Source organism: Giraffa tippelskirchi, chromosome 7, assembly GCF_054371585.1.
Source record: "Giraffa tippelskirchi isolate mGirTip1 chromosome 7, T2T-mGirTip1v1.2.pri, whole genome shotgun sequence".
Taxonomy (NCBI): Eukaryota; Metazoa; Chordata; class Mammalia; order Artiodactyla; family Giraffidae; genus Giraffa; species Giraffa tippelskirchi.
In genome coordinates this window covers 159751544-159769322 of record NC_137281.1, presented here as the reverse complement: position 1 = coordinate 159769322, position 17779 = coordinate 159751544, and the positions used below count along the sequence as shown (strand labels likewise).

Here is a 17779-nt window from a genome sequence, read left to right as displayed (position 1 = left end):
CAAAAACAAATACGCCCCAGACACACGCTGAAAACCTTGCTCTGCCTTAGTGTGTATAGTTCTGGAACGAACACAGAGGATCTGCAGAAGGAAGTCAGCTTCGGCCCGGACTCCCCTCCTTTACAGGCCGCTTCCCCACCCAGCTCTGCCCTCAGCGCTTGGCTTCCATTCCACGGTATATCGGCTTGGTGTCTTTATGGACTGGTTCTTTGACTCTTATATGCTATGAGGTTGGAAAGTAAGGAGCTCACATCCAAAAAAAGAGAGATCCTTCCAAGTAGACTCAAGACAGAATACTTGTTCAGGGATCCAGACGTTCCCCAGAATTGTTCTGGAAACTTCTGAGGTTATTTTTTTGTTTTGTTTTTCTGGTTTTGGGGGGTTTGGGTTTTTTTTTTTTTTTTTGTCTTTAGAACCAGTTTCCCGTTTGCCCACCAGAAGGTCAGCTCACTGCTTCGTGGCTGCACTAATCATCCCTACCCTGCCCACCCACAGGCCTTCAGGGTGCAGGGGTCTTCCACCCTTAGGGTCGATTGCCTTCTCAGCTGGACAGTATCTCCTTTAGGACTTCTCTCCTAGTAGCATAGCATGTGTAAGTCTTGTTGGGTAGAAACCTTAATCCTTTTTATTTCTGTGATACTTGTATTTGCAGTCTTAATCTTGAATCTACATTTCCATGTGTTTCCATATTTAATTGTGTCTAAAGTGAATTACTTCTAAACAACCTCATGATACTTTCTGTTTTCAACAGTGGATGGATGGGGCCAGGGTCTCTTTGTATCCAGTTGAGAAAGCATGCGGCAGCAAAATGGAATTAGAGTCTCCTCATTGTGTCCACCTTCTTTGCAACCCTTAGAAAGTGTGGGACATCCCAGGAGCCAGACGTTAGGTAAAGCTCACCTTCAGGATGAAGGAAAGCAAGTTCTTTATTGGTGCTTTGCTCTGATGTTTCAGTCAGCATATTTCATAATGTGAGTTGTTTCTGAATAAACATGTTTCAGAGAACTACACACACACACACACACACACACACACACACACAGACACACACACACAATTACCAAGCAACAGATGTGCTTTTATCTTTTTTCCCCCAATGTATTTGGGGGTGAGGATTAGACCAGAAAGCATGAAAGGCTAAGCATTAAAACCGTGGCCCAGAGTACAGTGACCAGTAATCCTGTTGCGAGAATCCGCAGCCTGGACTCTCTCTGGAATCGCCGAGGAGGTGGGTCGGCGGCAGTCAGCACCGTTTCGTATGAAGAGGGCGTCCCAGTCCCCCGGGAGGTTGGGGCTCTGGCGCGGCGTGCGCAGACTGGACGGGAACGAGGGCCTCTGCGTCTCCAGCGGGAAGTGTTGCTTCTTCCTGCTGTGGTCCCTGTTTGTGTCTGAGACTCGGGCCTCTAATGGAGAAAGAGCTGGGCTTTCCCAGGACCCACTGACCCATGGAGGCACGATGGTGTCAGCCCACTGTCCTAGTCGTGCGTGTGAGTGTAGGGAAGAGGGCCTGTTTGTTTCCTTCCACTGTTTATTAAGGTGCCCCAGACAGATGATTTCCTGGCGGGCTTCTCCCACAGAGGTACACAGGCTTGTCCCCGGTCGGGGAATTAAGTTCCCTCATGTGGGCGGCACAGCCGAATAATAAACAACAAAAATATTCCCTTTTTAAAAAGGTACCCCAAGCAGGTTTTCAGTAACTAGGTTTTGTTGTTGTTGTTTAATCGCCAAGTCTTGGTTGACTGTTTTGCGACCCCATGGACTGCAGCACACCAGGCCTCCGTGTCCTTCACCATACCCTGAAGTTTACTCAAAGTCATGTCCATCCAGTCGGTGATGCCATCCAACCATCTCATCCTCTGCCACCCTCTTCTCCTCCCGCCTTCAATCTTTCCCAGCATTAGGGTCTTTTCCAGTGAGTCGTCTCTTTGCATCAGGCGGTCAAAGAATTGGAGCTTCAGCATCAGTCCTTCCAATGAATATTCAGGTTTTAGTAGTATCTGTTTGTGACTGTTTGTCTGAGAAAGGGTGACCAAAGAGCGCTAACGTATTTGCTTTCTTGGAGCTGAAAGCAGGCAGAAGTCCGTCCTTCTCTGGCTGACTCCTGGTCAGCTGGCCAGCGTGGGGGCCCTCGGCATGGACGGGGCCCTCCAGACTAGGCAGAGGAAAACCTCGGGAGGTCAGACAGGCCTGCGTGACCCGCCTTGCCCTCCACCCCCTGTTCGGCTGCCTGCCACCTGGCCTCTGCCAAGCACACCGCCGCTGCGGTTGGGCGTCGGTGCCACGCTCCGTGGCCTGGGGCCTTGCTCCCTGTGCACCGGCCGTGTCGGCTCTGCTCTGTCCCGAGACTGGGGGCTGGGTGCCGGCCCTCCCACCTCGGTCCTCCCCGGGAAGAGGACAAGCTCCTTCACACGGGGGCCCGGCGGGCTGACCCCTCAGCCACCCTGGACAAGGGCGCAGTGGAAGGGAGGGCGCGCTGGCCCTGGGGGACGGACAGGCCTCTCCCCAGAGGGTGCTCAGTCGCTCAGTCGTGTCCAACTCTGCGACCCCGTGGACTGTAGCCCGCCAGGCTCCTCTGTCTGTGGAACTCTCCAGGCAAGAATCCTGGAGTGGGTTGCCATGCCCTCCTCCAGGGGATCTTCCCGACCCAGGGACTGAACCCTGGTCTCCTGCTTCGCAGGCAGATTCTTTACCAGCTGAGCTGTAGGGAAGTCCGTCCATAAGAGATTTGTTGTTATTGTTTAGTCGCTCAGTCGTGTCCGACTCTTTGCCTCCCCACGAACTGAAGCCCACCAGGCTCCTCTGTCCATGGGGTTTCCCAGGCAAGAATTCTAGGGTGGGCTGCCATTTCCTCCTCCAGCGATCTTCCCCACCCCAGTCATCGAGCCCAGGTCTCCTGCATTGGCAGGCGGGTTCTTTACCGCTGATGTTCGTTTGGGAACCCGTTATACCGAAGTGAAGGAGCTTGTTGACGTGCCCCTGAACTCAGGTCCCTGGGGTGCAGATGCAGAAGGTCGGGGTGGGGACCGTGTGTGTCCCTCTGGGCCCCTTACCTCCTGCACTCACCCAACCGCCCATCACTACTGACTACAGACTTGTTTTCCAGCCTCATGGGGGATCCCTCTCTGGGGATGGTGTAGCCCATGGGCTGTAACAGGCAAATTATTTTATTTTTCATTTACTCCCCTCATCCCACGCACATTTCCTGACTGCAGACATGTTCTTAGAATACTTGTCTCGAAGTAAATAAAGGGAGATGCTGAGCACCGCTCCCAGGCATAGAACGTGACCCTTGCCCACTATGTGGCTAACCTAAGGGGAGAGCTCAGTATCCAGAATGGCAGCTGTCCCCTCTTCCTCATGCTTGCAGACAGCTCTCTGGTGAGGTGGCTGATTCCAGCACGGGAAACGCTTTCTTCAGCTCAGCCACATGATCATCTAAGGCATGAGACCACAAGGATGGTGGTGTGTTGCACAGGATGGCGTGTGCGATTCAGTACGTGGAAGGCACGGGCTGAGGTTTGGTTCTGACCTGTCCTTGCTGATGACCGTCGTCACCTACCAGGCCTGGGAAAATTGATGGCTCCTAGCCCCTTCTGAAATTCTGGTGAGTCAGCGTAATTTATCCAGTCCCAGGTAAAGTGTGCCCGGTGCTCAGAGTTTGTCGTTCTTCCCGTTCTCAGGGAGGAAGCCGGTTGAGAGCCAGGCAGGCAGTCGCTGTGTGCCTTGGGGCACTGGTGTCGGCGTTCCGTGTGGCATTGACTCTCACACACCTGCCCGTGTCACTCCGAGATGGGCTCTTTGCTTCTGGAAAAGAGGCTTTGCACATCCACCCAGTTGAAGACGGAGCTAGTTGGAGATGCTGTGCAAGTGGAAGTCTTCAGCTGTCGGCAGGGACACGCATTGCAGGGCCTGGTGGGGGCCAGGCCCCCAGGAGGACCGCCGGGGCTGGGGAGGGGTTTGCACAGGAGCTGCCAGGAATCCTGTGGCCTTTGCTAGAGGAGGAAGTGGCTTTCGGTGGGGCCTGGGCAGGAGCTGACCTTCTAGTCGGTGGGGAGAAGTGATAGCTGGAGAGGGGAAACCGCCCCAGGTAGGTGCCCTGGAGTCTCCTAACCGCCCAGATAGATGCCCTGGAGTGCTGGCCTCTCACGGGTGTGTGAGTATCACCCAGGAATGCGAACAGTCGTGCCCCAGGTATGCGTCCAGTCCCATGGTGCCCCCCAGCCTGAGCCTGCCTCCAGCGTTTGGACTTGGTGCACCCTTCCTCCAAGGCATCGGTGTGGCCAGGTCCTCCGGTGCTCGGGGCTCTCGTGGGAGCCCCCACTCCCATTCCCACCCCTGGAAGCCACACTCAGAGCTGGCTTCCCGGTTTCCACCGGGTGGTGGGCTTTTGCTCTTGAGGACGGCAGGACCAAACAGGAGGTTTCCAAAGTGAGGAAATCCGGAGTCTGGAAGGCTTCGGCCTGTGCCCCCACCCTCCTCCCCACCGTCAGCAGCCCCTCCCGCAAACTGCCGACGTCCCCTCTGCTCACGGCCATCAGGCCCAGTAGCCTCAGAGCGGCCGGTCCGAGCCTGCCCCTTAGCTGCCCCCGCAGGCCTTGCAGCAGATGCCCCCTTGGGTAGGCTCTCCGTGGAGCACACATTTCTAGCAGCCACGAGCCGGAAAGTGAGAAGGAAGTCAGGGAGCGTCTTGGGCGGAGCCAGGAGCTCCCTGCGGTGCGATTTAAAACCAGTCAGCATATCGCAGGTCTGTGGCCCCCCAGCACCCTTGGAAAAGGAGCCCACTCGGATCCAGCAAAACCGAAGTCACTTGTTCATCAGCCGCAGCCTCTGGACTCAACGCCAAGCCTCCTCAAGCCTCACCTCCTGCTCCTCCCGACACTGTCACCGAGAAAACGCCTCCTCGGGCCCTCCCTGGCGGTCCACTGGTTGAGCGTCTGTGCTGGTGGTGCGGGAGGCGTGGGTTCAACCCCCGGTCAGGGAGCTAAAATCCCACCAACCTTGACAAGAGATTTTTTTTAATGTTTATTTAATTAAAAAGATTAAAGGGGGCCCTCCCTGGCGGTCCAGTGGTCAACGCTCTGCATTTGCACCGCCGGGGGCACGGCTGCATCTCTGGCTGGGGGCTAAGATCCCACGGGCTGTGCAGAGCGGCCTCCCCCCAGTGCCCAGAGGAAGCCATGTCCACGTTTGGGAACATAAACCACAGTCTTTTTTTAATCCAAACAGCTGAACAGTTGGTTCTGGAAACTTCATTACCTCCTATTTCACTGTAGGGTAATATAATCGTGTCTATACCTTCAGGAGAAGGAGGATTCGAAAACATCTTTAAAATGTGTGACCATTTCTCAGTCTCGTCGCGCAGAGAAGAGGCAATGTGATAAGACAGCTGTATTAAAGATGAAAATTGAAATGGGCCGCTGGGAACCGGGCCAGCAGAGAAGTAACATTTGTTACTGAAGCCTGAGAAGCGAGGAGTTTGTTTTTTTTTTTTTAATGTGGGATTAGAGATCGGCTCGGTTTGGAAGATGGGCATTAAGCTCCCGTGATGGCGTACTTGGTGTCTCACTGAGCTGACCTCGTGGTAAATGATACGGCCTCCGGTGTTAGGATGCTGACCTCAGTACCCCCCGACCCCCTTCAAAAACAGAGGGTTGTGCTTCTCTCTTCTGTCCCGCTGCCTCAGCCTCATTCCCCAGACACGTCAGAAGGTTGGCTTCTGCCAAGTGGATCTTCATTCCTAAAAAGAGCTCCTGGCCAAAACACATCTTCCTCTTTACTTATGGTGGTAAGCCAGGTTGAGCCGGGTGGGCGTGTGGGCAGAGAGACTTTTGTGCTAAGTCGCTTGAGCTGTTTCTGACTCCATGACCCCGTGGACTGCAGCCCACCAGGCTCCTCTGTCCATGGGGTTCTCCAGGCAGGGACACTGAAGTGGGTCGCTATGCCCTCCTCCAGGGGATCCTCCCCACCCAGGGATCCAACCCACGACTCTTCTGTCTCCTGCATTGGCAGGCGGGTCCCGGGAAGCCTCCGCAAAGTGTGCTCGTGAGAACGAGCATGTGGTCGAGGGGGCCGCTGCGGTGAGCCCCACAGAGAGGCTGAGGAGCGAGGGCTGTGATGGGCCGGGGAGAGAGAGATGGGAGCCTCGCTGCTCCTCAGGGCGGGGTGGGCTGGCTGTGCCCAGGCCTCCGGATCCGTGGGGGGAAGCCCTGTGCGGGCGCAGTTTCCGGCTACAAGGGCTTTGTGTCTGCCTGCCGAGAGTCTTCAGGCCGAAGGAGAGGCCGTGTTGCTGCCCCTGTGGTCTGTTCTTCTGCGTGAAAAAGTCATCGCAAAAAACTTCAGCTAACAGACACTAATATGAAAGTGTGCCAAGATCTGTCATTAAGTGAAAAATAAGGGGGGAAGAGTTCTTTCCAGAAAAGTATTTTCCATAGGAACCAATTTTTTAAAAATAGGTATGTGTGCATGAGTATATGTGTGCTGGTATTTCAGTAAATGCCTATATTTGTATAGACAGTTTCTGGACAGGTGTGTGAGAAAATGTAATTCTGGGAGTGGGTCTATGGGGAAGGCATTTATTCCTCAAATTATATCCACCTAGTGATTTTGTTTTTCACAATGGGCGTGCATCGCTTTCTTTTTTTTTTTAGGGAAAAAAACTTAAACATTTTAATAATACTGGCCTTCCGTGATGGCTCAGCTGGTAAAGAATCCAACCACAAGGTGGGAGACCCGGGTTTGATCCCTGGGTTGGGAAGATCCCCTGGAGAAGGGAAAGACTACCCACTCCAGTATTCTGGCCTGGAGAATTCCGTGGACTGTAGAGTCCATGGGGTCACAAAGAGTCAGACACGACTGAGCGACTTTCACTTTCAGCATCTCTTTAGAGAGGAGAGATGGGAGATTGTCTTCTGTGAAGGCTGGAACACACACAGGATGTCAGGGTATGACAAGCATAAAGGCGTGTCGTATGTATAGCAGAGGGTCTGAGAGACTCTCTTGACGTACAAGCCTGGCTGCCTAAGGCTCTCAGGCTGCCTGGGGTTTTCCCAGCACCCCTGGAGGCAGAGAGGGTCCTTCTTGTCTTGACCCGCGTGGTCCTGGAGGTCTGCGCTTCACCAGCCTGCCAGATAGAGAAAGAGGTCTGGTTGATTCCTTCCATTTTCATTTATTTGGATCTGAGTTTTGAACCCAGATAATGTTATATTTGATATACGAACATAAGATTTTAAAAAGATGCCACTCAGGAGACAGTTCTGTGCAACTTTGGGGGTAGACAAAGATTTCTTAGTTGGGACACAAAAAACGTTGAGAAAAATTTATCAAAGAAAGTGATGAATTGGACTTTACAGAAATTTCAAACTTTTACTTGCTAAAAAACGCTATTAAGAAACTGAGTAGACAGGCCATGGATTGAGAAAAATGTATCTCACAAGGGACCTCCATCTTGAATGTTGAAAGAAAGCTTAAAAGCCTATAGTAAGAAATTTAGCAACCCAGTTATAAAACAGGCAGAAACTTGAACAGGCTTTCCGCAAAAGAAGATATACCCATGGCTGTCAACATCGTTTGTCAGTAGGGAAATGCAAGTTAAAACCACAAGAATATACCATCACATCTCTAGAATGGCTCAAGTTTTATTGACAGTTTCAAGTGTTGACAAAAATGTGGAGCAACTGGAACTCATACGTGGTGCAGCCTCTTTGGAAAAGAGAATCATTTTCCTGTAAAGTTGAGCACACACTTACCAGCAGTTAACCCAAGGGAATGAAAGCATATCTTCTCAAAAGTCTGGTTCAGAAATTCACAGTAGCTTTTTTTTTTTTTTTGGTTAGATCCCAAACTGGAATCAACCCAGATGTCCATCTACAGGTGGGTGGATACACACTGTAGTGTATCTATACAGTGGAGTACTAGTGTAGAATAACAGTTCATAGGAATGGACTACTGACCCTGCATCAGAGATGAATAACAGAAAGCAAGTCTGTAGTTTCCCAGAGCAGCGGGGCCAAAGGAAACTTCAGAGTGGAGGAAATCTGTATCTTAGCTCCACTCTTTATCTTAATTATGGTGGTGGGAGCGCTCGATGTGAGAGTTGAACCGTAAAGAAAGCTGAGTGCCGAAGAATTGATGCTTTTGAACTGTGGTGTTGGAGAAGACTCTTGACAGTCCCTTGGACTGCAAGGAGATCCAACCAGTCCATCCTAAAGGAGATCAGTCCTGGGTGTTCATTGGAAGGACTGATGCTGAAGCTGAAACTCCAATACTTTGGCCACCTGATGGGAAGAACTGACTCATTGGAAAAGATCCTGATGCTGGGGAAGATTGGGGGCAGGAGGAGAAGGGGACGACAGGATGAGATGGTTGGATGGCATCACCGACTCAGTGGACATGAGTTTGAGTAAATTCTGGGAAATGGTGACGGACAGGGAAGCCTAAAGTACTGCAGTTCATGGGGCCGCAAAGAGTCGGACCTGACTTAGCAACTGAACAACTACAAGCAGTGGTATAAAATTCGTCATGCTCATCCCGCTATACCCCCAGGGTAACTCTTGTTGTGTCCCCTGGGGAAGGGCTGGCGCTGTCGTACCAGGGAGCACACACCTGCTCAAACACGTTTTCCCATGCCATTTGCAGTTCTCATATTTGTTCATTCACCTGCCGAGATGTCATGATGGAGGCATTCCGGGTCTGCTCTCCATTCCACTCTGCTGCCTTTTCAGGTTTACGCTCCCAGGGACTCTGACCCATGCAGAATGGAGAGTGGGGCTTAGGAAGTGATTATGAATGAAATAATGAGAAGGTTGGGGGGTTAAACTTGCCCCCAAATGCCTGGAGACCAGCAGGAATGCCAAGATAGCAACGGAGTTTTTTATCTCTGGAGGCCTTGGGCGTGGCGAATCTGGTTGGAAGAAAGGATTGGAGGACTTGTCCTAAAGCGTCTTATTTTCACTTAGCTTGTGTGTTTATTTGGCTAGATGGGGGCTGGTGGACTGGGGGCTGGAGGTGGATGCTGTGTGGGTCTGAAGCTCTTCCCACCGCCTGTGTTGTCCTTGGGGCTGCCCCACTGAGGTTCTGCAAAAGCCGTGTGATGTGGATACTCTCTCCCTTTAAGGTTCTTTCTCTTCCCTTTGCATTTCTTTCATTATATCTTTCCGTCCGTGGTCCCTCACACCTTCCTCCTGAGGTCAGCTGTGTTTTTGAAGAGTATGGAACCACTTTCTTTCATTTTCTGACAAAAGGAGCAGGAGAGGCCTCAAGACTCCTTACCCGTGTTTCATCTTGTTCTGTCCCCATCAGACCTCCTGGTCACTCAGGAAAAGTCCAAGTGGGAGTGGCCTGGGGAGGTGGAGACCCTCCCAGCAGGCGAGCCCTGGGTTGCCTGCAACACTTGCATTCTCGAAGACGGCGAAGAACTTTTGCTTGGCGAGGGGAAACGGCCATATTTTCTCAGTCCCGAGAAAGGAAAGGCCTTTTCCAATAAGAGGAAGGCCTCAGCCCCCACTGTGACCTCCCGGGAACTGCCTTTTGCCCGTGGCTTGTTGGATGCCAGCAGTACCTTGGCACTGTGAGCCCTTTGTCTTGGTGGGGAGTTGAGAGGGCAGGTGCTACAGCAACCCTGGCAGCACTGAGTGTAGCTTTAAGTTTTTTGATTCATCGTTCAACTGATATATGCACTAATATTTTAAGATCAGGGAGAATCGATGACTGTTTTAGGAGTTTCACCCCAGGAGTTGTCAAATAAATTAATTTACCTGTTTCTCATACAATGTACTTATCAAAATAAACTTGCACTCCATTATGGAGTGTAAGTAATGGATCTCCTGCAGGTAAAATAGAAAAAGGCCTGCAGAGTCTAGTTCATTTACCTTTGTTTCTTTTCTTTTCTTTTTTTTTTTTTCATTTTTTGAGACATTATCTTTTGGAACCAGCATCATGCATATTATTAATCGCCTGTGGGGCTTTATACTGCATCACATTACTTCCCTGGAATTAAACTGCTCCTATAAAGTTATGAAAAATGTACCTTTTTTTTAAACAGTAAAAAAGTCATTTTCTAGCGTAAAATCCCCACATAAAGTGCCATGGAGCCATTAGCAGTAAATTGAGTTTTGGGGTGTATAATTTGTACAAGAACTGACACGTGTGAGGGGCCCGCCGCCGTCCATCCCCGGCGCAGGGGACGCGGAGGTGGTGATCTCCAGAGACAGGCTGTGGACGTCGCCCCCTTTGTGTGCTCGGGGCTCGGTGGCAGTGCCTGTCGCGTGGCCTCCCCGCCCGGCCAGGGAGCTTCGCCCCGGGCAGCTGGGACGCCACGCCGGGGCAGCTGCTCCTTTCAGCCTATTCAGTGACCGTTCTTGTGGGTTGTTTACCGTTGCCAAGGAGACTTCTATTTCCATAGCAGCAGCGCTGCTGTTTCTCAGAGGAAAATGAATTTAGTTATAAAAGGATAATATTTTTCTGTCTGTATATAACCAGCCATCTGTCAACCGGTAGATCAGAAAGGATTCAGAAACCTATTAAGACGGATAGCAATGAAGTGATGAGTATTTTTTTTTTTTTGGTCCCATATTAAAAGCAATAATAGATGTGAAAACAGCCGTTGTACATTCAACATCAGAACCGTGATGTTTTTCTCTTTATAGGTTTGAAGTGTGTGTGTGTTTAATGCCTTCACCACCTCCAGCAGTGCTGTGACAACCTCATAAAATACAGTTTACGTTCTGCTGACAAATGGAAATAACCACATGTTTGTATCTCACTAGATGCAGGTGTCTTTAGCGCTTTCTCTTCTTGATGCCGTGAGCGTCCCCACCTCATTAAAGATTCCTGTGGCTGAACTTTCTATTGTCACCCCAGGGGGAGGGCGGAGCGGGTGCTGAGATCAGCAACTTCTCAGGAGCATACGGTGCAAATGATAAAATTAGCGAAATGTCAAGGAACCCGGGCTTTGTCCAAAAACCTTGCTAAGGTGCCCCTTAAATCTCCTTCTAGAGGAACGTTCTTCTGTGCACAACCAAACGGGAAGAAAGTCACCTTTGGGAATGCTCCTCTAGTTTCTGGGTTCTTTATGTATTTCTTAAAATAGGGTCTTAGTTGCGGCCCGTGGGATCCCTCATTGCTGTGTGTGAGCCCTTCACTGTGGCGAGAAAACTTCTTTCTGTTGTAATAAATGGGCGAGAGGACTTCTTTCCATTGTAACAAGTGGGCACTCAGGCTCACTTGCCCCACGGCACGTGGAATCTTAGTTCCCTGACCAGGAAATCGAACCTTCATTCCCCTGCATTGGAAGGTGGATTCTCAACCACGGGACCAACCATGGAAGACCCAAGCTCCTGAATTTTTTTTTTTTCTCTATTGCATTCGTAAACTGTAACTTGCAGGGGGAAGAACACGCGCACACACCAGCCCCGTTGTAAATAATGTTGTTTATTGGTTGATTTTTCCAGATCCTGACATTGATGCTGCCAGTGCCATGATGCTTTTGAATACTCCCCCTGAGATACAAGCAGGTTGTGAGTAGATATTTCTATAGCCTACAGCACCGCAGTTTGTGAACTTAACCTTCTCCTCTATATACCAGGCCGTAGGAAGAACTAATGCCCAAGCAGATCCCCCCCCACCCCCCGCCCCGATAGAATCACTTTGAATTACCTCAGTGCGTGATTCCATACCTGTGCTTAGAGAGACATGGCTACACATGTGTATGAATGAATGCACAGGTATGTTTCCAAGATGACAGAGCGCTAAGATAACTCAGGGCTGGAGACTTGAGGGCAGGTACGTGGACCTGGAATGAGTCCCAGAGAACAGACCCTTGCTCCTTCAGGAACTGTTCCTGGGAGTTTGGCATTTCTGCTAGAAGAGGCTGCGGGGGCCACCTTCACAGTCGTGGGGCTCCGTGGGACCCATTTTTAGACATTCCTCTCCCCTTGAGGACCTCATGAATAACAGGCTCCCGTCTTAGGATGAGGAGAGGAAAACCTAGCGAGGTGGGTGTGCAGGAGCTTGGAACAGCCTCAAAAGGGCAACACGGTGGTACCCGTCCCGGGTCACCCTGTGCACCAGGTCACACAGACAGAAGGGCAGGGCTGGTTTAGCGAAGCAGGGCTCCTGTCTTCACCTCCTGTCGGCCCTGGAGCAAGGCCAAGCCCAGGACATCTCTTTGCTTCCTCCCTTGAACTGCTCTTCTAGGCACCATCCGATGTCTCTTCCCCACCTCTGGAGCTAGTGTGTCTTTAGAACGGTCTCCTCCCCCAGTGATGACCGATGACCCAAACGCAGACGTCTGTCCCCCGTCCTCCCAGCAGACATGTCCCTCTCCCAGCGGAAGACTGTTGCTCAGACAGCCAGCTCGGCCCCCGCGGTCCGTTTGACGCCTTAGCAGGATAATGGCATCGCCGCCTTGCTGCGCGTGACCCTCATGGCGTGGAGGTGGTGGCGTGCCACAGCCAGCCCCGCTCCGATGCCCACCTGCCTCGTTCTGAGTGCTGCCCGGCATCCTGAGCAAAGGGGATTCCCACTTCAGGAGCTTGTGGCATCTCCCACAGGAGAATATCTGTTCCCAGACCCTCCCCAGCTGTCTGATGTAGAGTTCTAGGCCGTCCCTCCTAGCCTTCCTGCAGCTTTAGGAAATGGCGCCATCCTTCCTCACCTGTTCCTTTGTTTAAAAAACCCAAGAGATGCAGCCAGGCGTTCTCAGGACAGACTCGTCTCTCTGCTGAAGGCTGCAGTTACCTGGTCCTGAAGGCACAGAATCCTCATTCTCTCTTTGCTAAACTCAGCTTGCTGGCCGTGGAAATAAAGACTGCCCACACCTCCGAGAAGGAAACACCACTGCTAAGCAGATGCGTGACCAGTGCAGTCCTGTAACTAGCAGTTAACCTGTAGTGTGGGTTTTAAAGGATGTCTGAAGTTACACGGAAGTGAAAAAATAAGAACTCGATTCTCAGATGACTCTTGCAGGAAGAGAGTAGACCAGACTGTAATCTGGTTATGGTTTGAAACAGTTTCTGAAATCAAGTTGGATAATTCCTCACGGGGCAAGCGTGCTGACGTGATCAGAGCTGCGTAAGATTCGGGGACCTTCCTTCGTACCAGCCACTGCCCACAGTGATCGTTGCTTTAAAGAAATTACTTTTGTTGAATGGGAATAAAGGAGCTAAGCAAGGAAAGGCAAGGGGATTGGTCATTAACAGATCCTTGGCAGTTTTATAAAAATCCATTATCGCTAGATTCTTGATCACAGATAGAAAGGGAAAAGGGTTGATCCCGATGAGTTAAGAAGTGAACTGTTTCTAGTGTCCTCGTGGCTCTGCTCCCCTCTCCCTTACTGTCACACATATTGTGACAGTTTTTTTTCAGGGTGTCCGTGGTCTTATGTATGTTGAAATGCTGAATTTGAGTTTTCAGAGCTCCATGTTCACGTTATGAAGCTGTGGAGTCACCTAGGGCGTTCCCGCCTTGCTGTGACTACTGTGAGATGCCCAGCCACAGCCCTGGTGAGCCCACCAAGAGCAGGCTCTAGCGTCCTGGTAGGAAGGGACCGGGAAGCCCACGAAGTCGTGGAAGGAGACAGCAGAGAAGTCAGTTTAATGACTGGGCAGAGGGTAGTGCACCAGCTTTATATTCACCTTCCTGTCTGACCGCATCAGATCCCCTGGAGATCCAGCTAGGGCATAGCCAGTGGGTGAGACGCCCCCAAGATTGGAGCAGGGCCGTCGGAAGGAGGTGAGCATATGTTGAGGACCCGTTCCTGCACTTGGGGGCCCCAGGGGCCCCCCTCAGCCTCCCAAGAAGCGCAGTCAGAGGTGTGTGTCCCTGACACCAGGTCTCTCTTCGCACTTAGCTCTTCTGTGCTTCGCTCTCCCTTTCCCTCCCAGCCTGACATTTCTTGCCTGGGATGTGAGGCAGGACCTCACCTCCTGAAGGGAGACGCATCCTGGGCATAGAGTGAGGGAGCCACCACTCCCCACCCTGCCAGCTTTGCCCAAAGCCTGGAAACAGTGGGAGGCAACCCCTTAGTCACTTTGGACACCTAATGCGAAGAACCAACTCATTGGAAAAGACCCTGATGCTAGGAAAGACTGAAGGCAGGAGGAGAAGGGGATGACAGAGGATGAGATGGTTGGATGGCATCACCGACGGGATGGACATGAGTTTGAGTAAGCTCAGGGAGTTGGGGATGGACAGGGAGGCCTCCATGCTGCTGTCCACGGGGTCTTGGGAAGTCAGACACACTGAACGACTGAACTGAACTGAACTGATCCCTTGGCCGGAAGACTCAAAGGCAGCAGGCACCAGGGCGCTGGTGGGGAATGGGCAGCCTGCCTCGGGGTGTGTGTGTCCCCCGGGTTTGGGGTCCTGCCCATGTGCTCCCCACGCTGGCCCGTGGCGGGGCCCTGTTACCAGAGCCTCGTCCTCGCAGGCTGCTGTCGATAGCCTCCTGTGTTCACCGGCCGGGCTGAGCGACGCCCCCTGTGTGAGCCGGGCCCCCGCCCCGTCCGTCTGCTGCTGGCACTGCCCTGCAGGCAGAGGACGGCCTGGGCGGTTTAAGGTCTCCCCTTTGTCCTCGCACTTCCGGAGCCACCCCGGGCCCCAGATGGCAGCCGCTGAGATCTTGCACTCTCATCTTTCCTGCGGGCAGCCCGGCTGCAGGCTGGGGGTCGATTAGGTCCTAGCAAGGAGCCGTCTCCAGAAGGTGACAGAACCCCGTCAGCACAGCCCCGTATCTCAGGAGGACCCCCTCCTGCCCCGGAGGTGCTCACCACACACTGTGTCCCTTGAGCTTCCTCCCTGCACGCTGACGCTTCGCTGTGCTCGGAGCTCAAGCTCGTCAGAACCTCAGCCTGGAGCGTTGTCCGCCCCCGCAGCACCAGCGGAAACGCTCTCTCTGGTTCTGCCCGGCCCGTTGGCAGCATTGGGAGCTTTCCGCGAGCCGTGCCATTACGTCTCAGCGGCTCTGCGGGGCACGGCTTCCAGAAAAATCCAGGCAGGACACTGCCGCCTCATTGTCTCCTGAGCTTTTGGATTATGCTTCTGGTCAAATCCATCTGCATCCCCCTCCCCCGCCAAAAAAAAGGTGGCTCTGTAGATTAATTCTAGCTTCTCAACTCTAATTAAGGCTTCCTAGGTGGCTCCAGTGATAAAGAATCCGCCTACAAAATGTAATCAATATTATATGTGGTATTAATGAAATATTTTACATCCTCTTTTTCATGTTGAGTCTTTGAAATCCGGTGTATTTAGAGCATGGCTCAGTGTGGACCCCACGTCTCACCTGCTCTAGATGGCCACATTTGTTTTGTCAGGTGGTGTAGGGGTAGAGAACCCGCCTGCCAATGCAGGAGACACAGGAGACATGGCCTTGATCCCTGGGTCGGGAAGATCCCCTGGAATAGGAAATAGCAACCCACTCCTTTCCCAGCAACTTGCCTGGGAAATTCCACTGACAGAGGAGCCTGGTGGGCTACACAGTCCGTGGGGTCGCGAAGAGTCAGCTATGACTGAGCCCGCGCACTGCGAATACACACACACACACACACACACACACACACACACACACACACACACACACACACACACACACACACACACACACACACACACACACACACACACACACACACACACACACACACACACACACACACACACACACACACACACACACACACACACACACACACACACACACACACACACACACACACACACACCTACTTAAGTACCTGCTCTGCAGTTCTTTGACAAGCCCTGTGGGTCACCTCTGACCCCAGTGGAGGAATTGTTATTAAGTCAGGAGAAGTCTGATCACCATTACTCATCTTCAAGCGAAGTAAAACTCAGTCATGTCCTGCTCTTTGTGACCCCACAGACTATACAGTCTATGGAATTCTCCAGGGCAGAATACTGGAGTGGGTAGCCTTTCCCTTCTCCAGGGGATCTTCCCAACCCACGGATCAAACCCAGGTCTCCTGCATTGCAGGCGGATTCTTTACCAGCTGAGCTACGAGGGAAGCCCACTCATCTTCAAAGGCTGACATCATCCCTGGTTGGAATGTTCCCAGAGAGAAACTGTAGATAATAAACAAAACTGAATGGGGGGGAGTATTTGGGGGGAGGCGGCGGTCCACAGCAACCCTCCAAGAGCTGGAATGCGCATAGAGGCACCAGGACGCGCACAGAGGCACCAGGAAGCGGGCTCCCTTCTCTTAGCCCCTCCCCAAGTCCTTGCAAGGAAGCCAGTGGAAGGGCCAGTTCTAGGAAAGGGAAGGATTATCGAATCACCTGCTGCTCAGCTTATGGCCTCTGGTAGCTTAGCCAGGGCTGCTCTCCAACGCAGCAGTCGGAGCTCAGAGGTTAATTTTAGAAGCTGCAAAAATCAAGGAAAGGGAATGTGTCGGCAGGGGAGCTGGGGAAACGGGCCGGGGGGGTGGGGGGCGTGCTTAGGAAAGCTCCTCTTGTGCCTTCCACCTTTTTTTATTTAGGGTTCTGGAAGTGATCACATTTGGATCACCGTGAATGGTGCTGCTAAATTTGACTATGTGTGTGTGAGGGTTGCTTTCTTGATGGATAAAAGTAAAAGTTGAGGGTCATTGTATAATTTAAGACAAAGCGCTGATGTCCTTGGCAGCTTGTCCCAGGATTTGAGAGTCTCAGACATACGTCTTCTTTCCTAAAAGAGCCAATTAAAAAAATTTTTATATTGGAGTAGAGTTGATCAACAGTGTTAGTTTCCTGTGTAAGGCAAAGTGGTTCAGTTGTACATGCAAATGTATCTATTCTTTTTCAAATTCTTTTCCCATGTAGGTTATTAGAGTATTGAGCAGACTTCCATGTGAAGAGCTAAATATTTAAATGATGTAGCAGAAAAGGATGATGCTGGGGGCGTGTGCTTTTTCCTTTTTTTCTTTTTAGTTGATTTAGTGAGAAGCCACAAATCTGAGTTTGAGGTTGATCATAAATATCCAGTTTCTTATGATATCTCTTCTCTAGCTGGAGCGCAGGTTTAATTTCAGCAGGTTGGGTAGGCACTCTGGGTTTACGTGCGTTGATACGGGTTGGGGGAAACACAGAGGAAATGGAAGGGAAGGGGATGTGCTGAGAAGCGGAGGGCCAGGGGCACTGGCCCCGTCTCCGATCCGGACTCAAGAAGTCATGCCGCGGGGACTTGGGAACGCCTTTCTCAGCCGTGTTAGACCGGACTCCTCTGTCAGAAGCCACATTCTAGACACGTGGGGATGGAGACAGAGGGAGAAAGGGCGGGAGCAGTTAGGAGTCGCTGCCGTGGGCAGAGGGCACATCCGCCCCCGTGAGGAGCTGCGGCGAGCGCTGGGGAGCGCCGGGCTTGGCGGGGGCCAGGAGAGCCTCGTGTGCACGCCAGCGGGCTCGGAGGTTCCGAAAACAGCTCAGGGAAGGCCTTTTCATGCTGCAGGGAAACCGTCGGTGAGAGTCTCTGTGAAGTGAATACGGTTCATTAACCAGGAGGATGTCTTCGTGGGTGAGTGCAGAGTTCATGAAGTAAAAGTGTCTGTTGTATCCAACTCTTGGTGACCCCACGGACTCTACAGTCCATGGGATTCTCCAGGCCAGAATCCTGGAGTGGGCAGCCTTTCCCTTCTCCAGGGGATCTTCCCAACCCAGGGATCAAACCAGGGTCTCCTGCATTGTGGGCAGATTCTTTACCAGCTGAGCCACCAGGGAAGCAGAGTTAGGGAGCGCTGCAAAAAGCATAATAGACTGAAAGAACTTCGCCTGTCCTGACCCCATTAAGTTCTGT

The 17779-nt window shown here is 51.9% G+C and overlaps 1 protein-coding gene across 23 annotated transcripts in view; it reads left to right on the top strand.

The window, feature by feature from the left end:
• Nucleotides 1-17779, top strand: part of FOXN3 (forkhead box N3) — a 538038-nt gene that overhangs the window by 493586 nt on the left and 26673 nt on the right. For 9 of the 23 annotated variants that reach the window (XM_081510806.1, XM_081510807.1, XM_081510805.1 and 6 more), the window contains one exon: nucleotides 11448-11513. The exons of 7 other annotated variants lie outside the window; for them this stretch is intronic. In XM_081510806.1, the coding sequence (XP_081366932.1) occupies nucleotides 11448-11513 (66 nt within the window). The remainder of the gene's footprint in view (nucleotides 1-11447; nucleotides 11514-17779) is intronic. 7 more of the 23 variants (XM_081510814.1, XM_081510818.1, XM_081510813.1 and 4 more) reach the window with 1 other exon arrangement.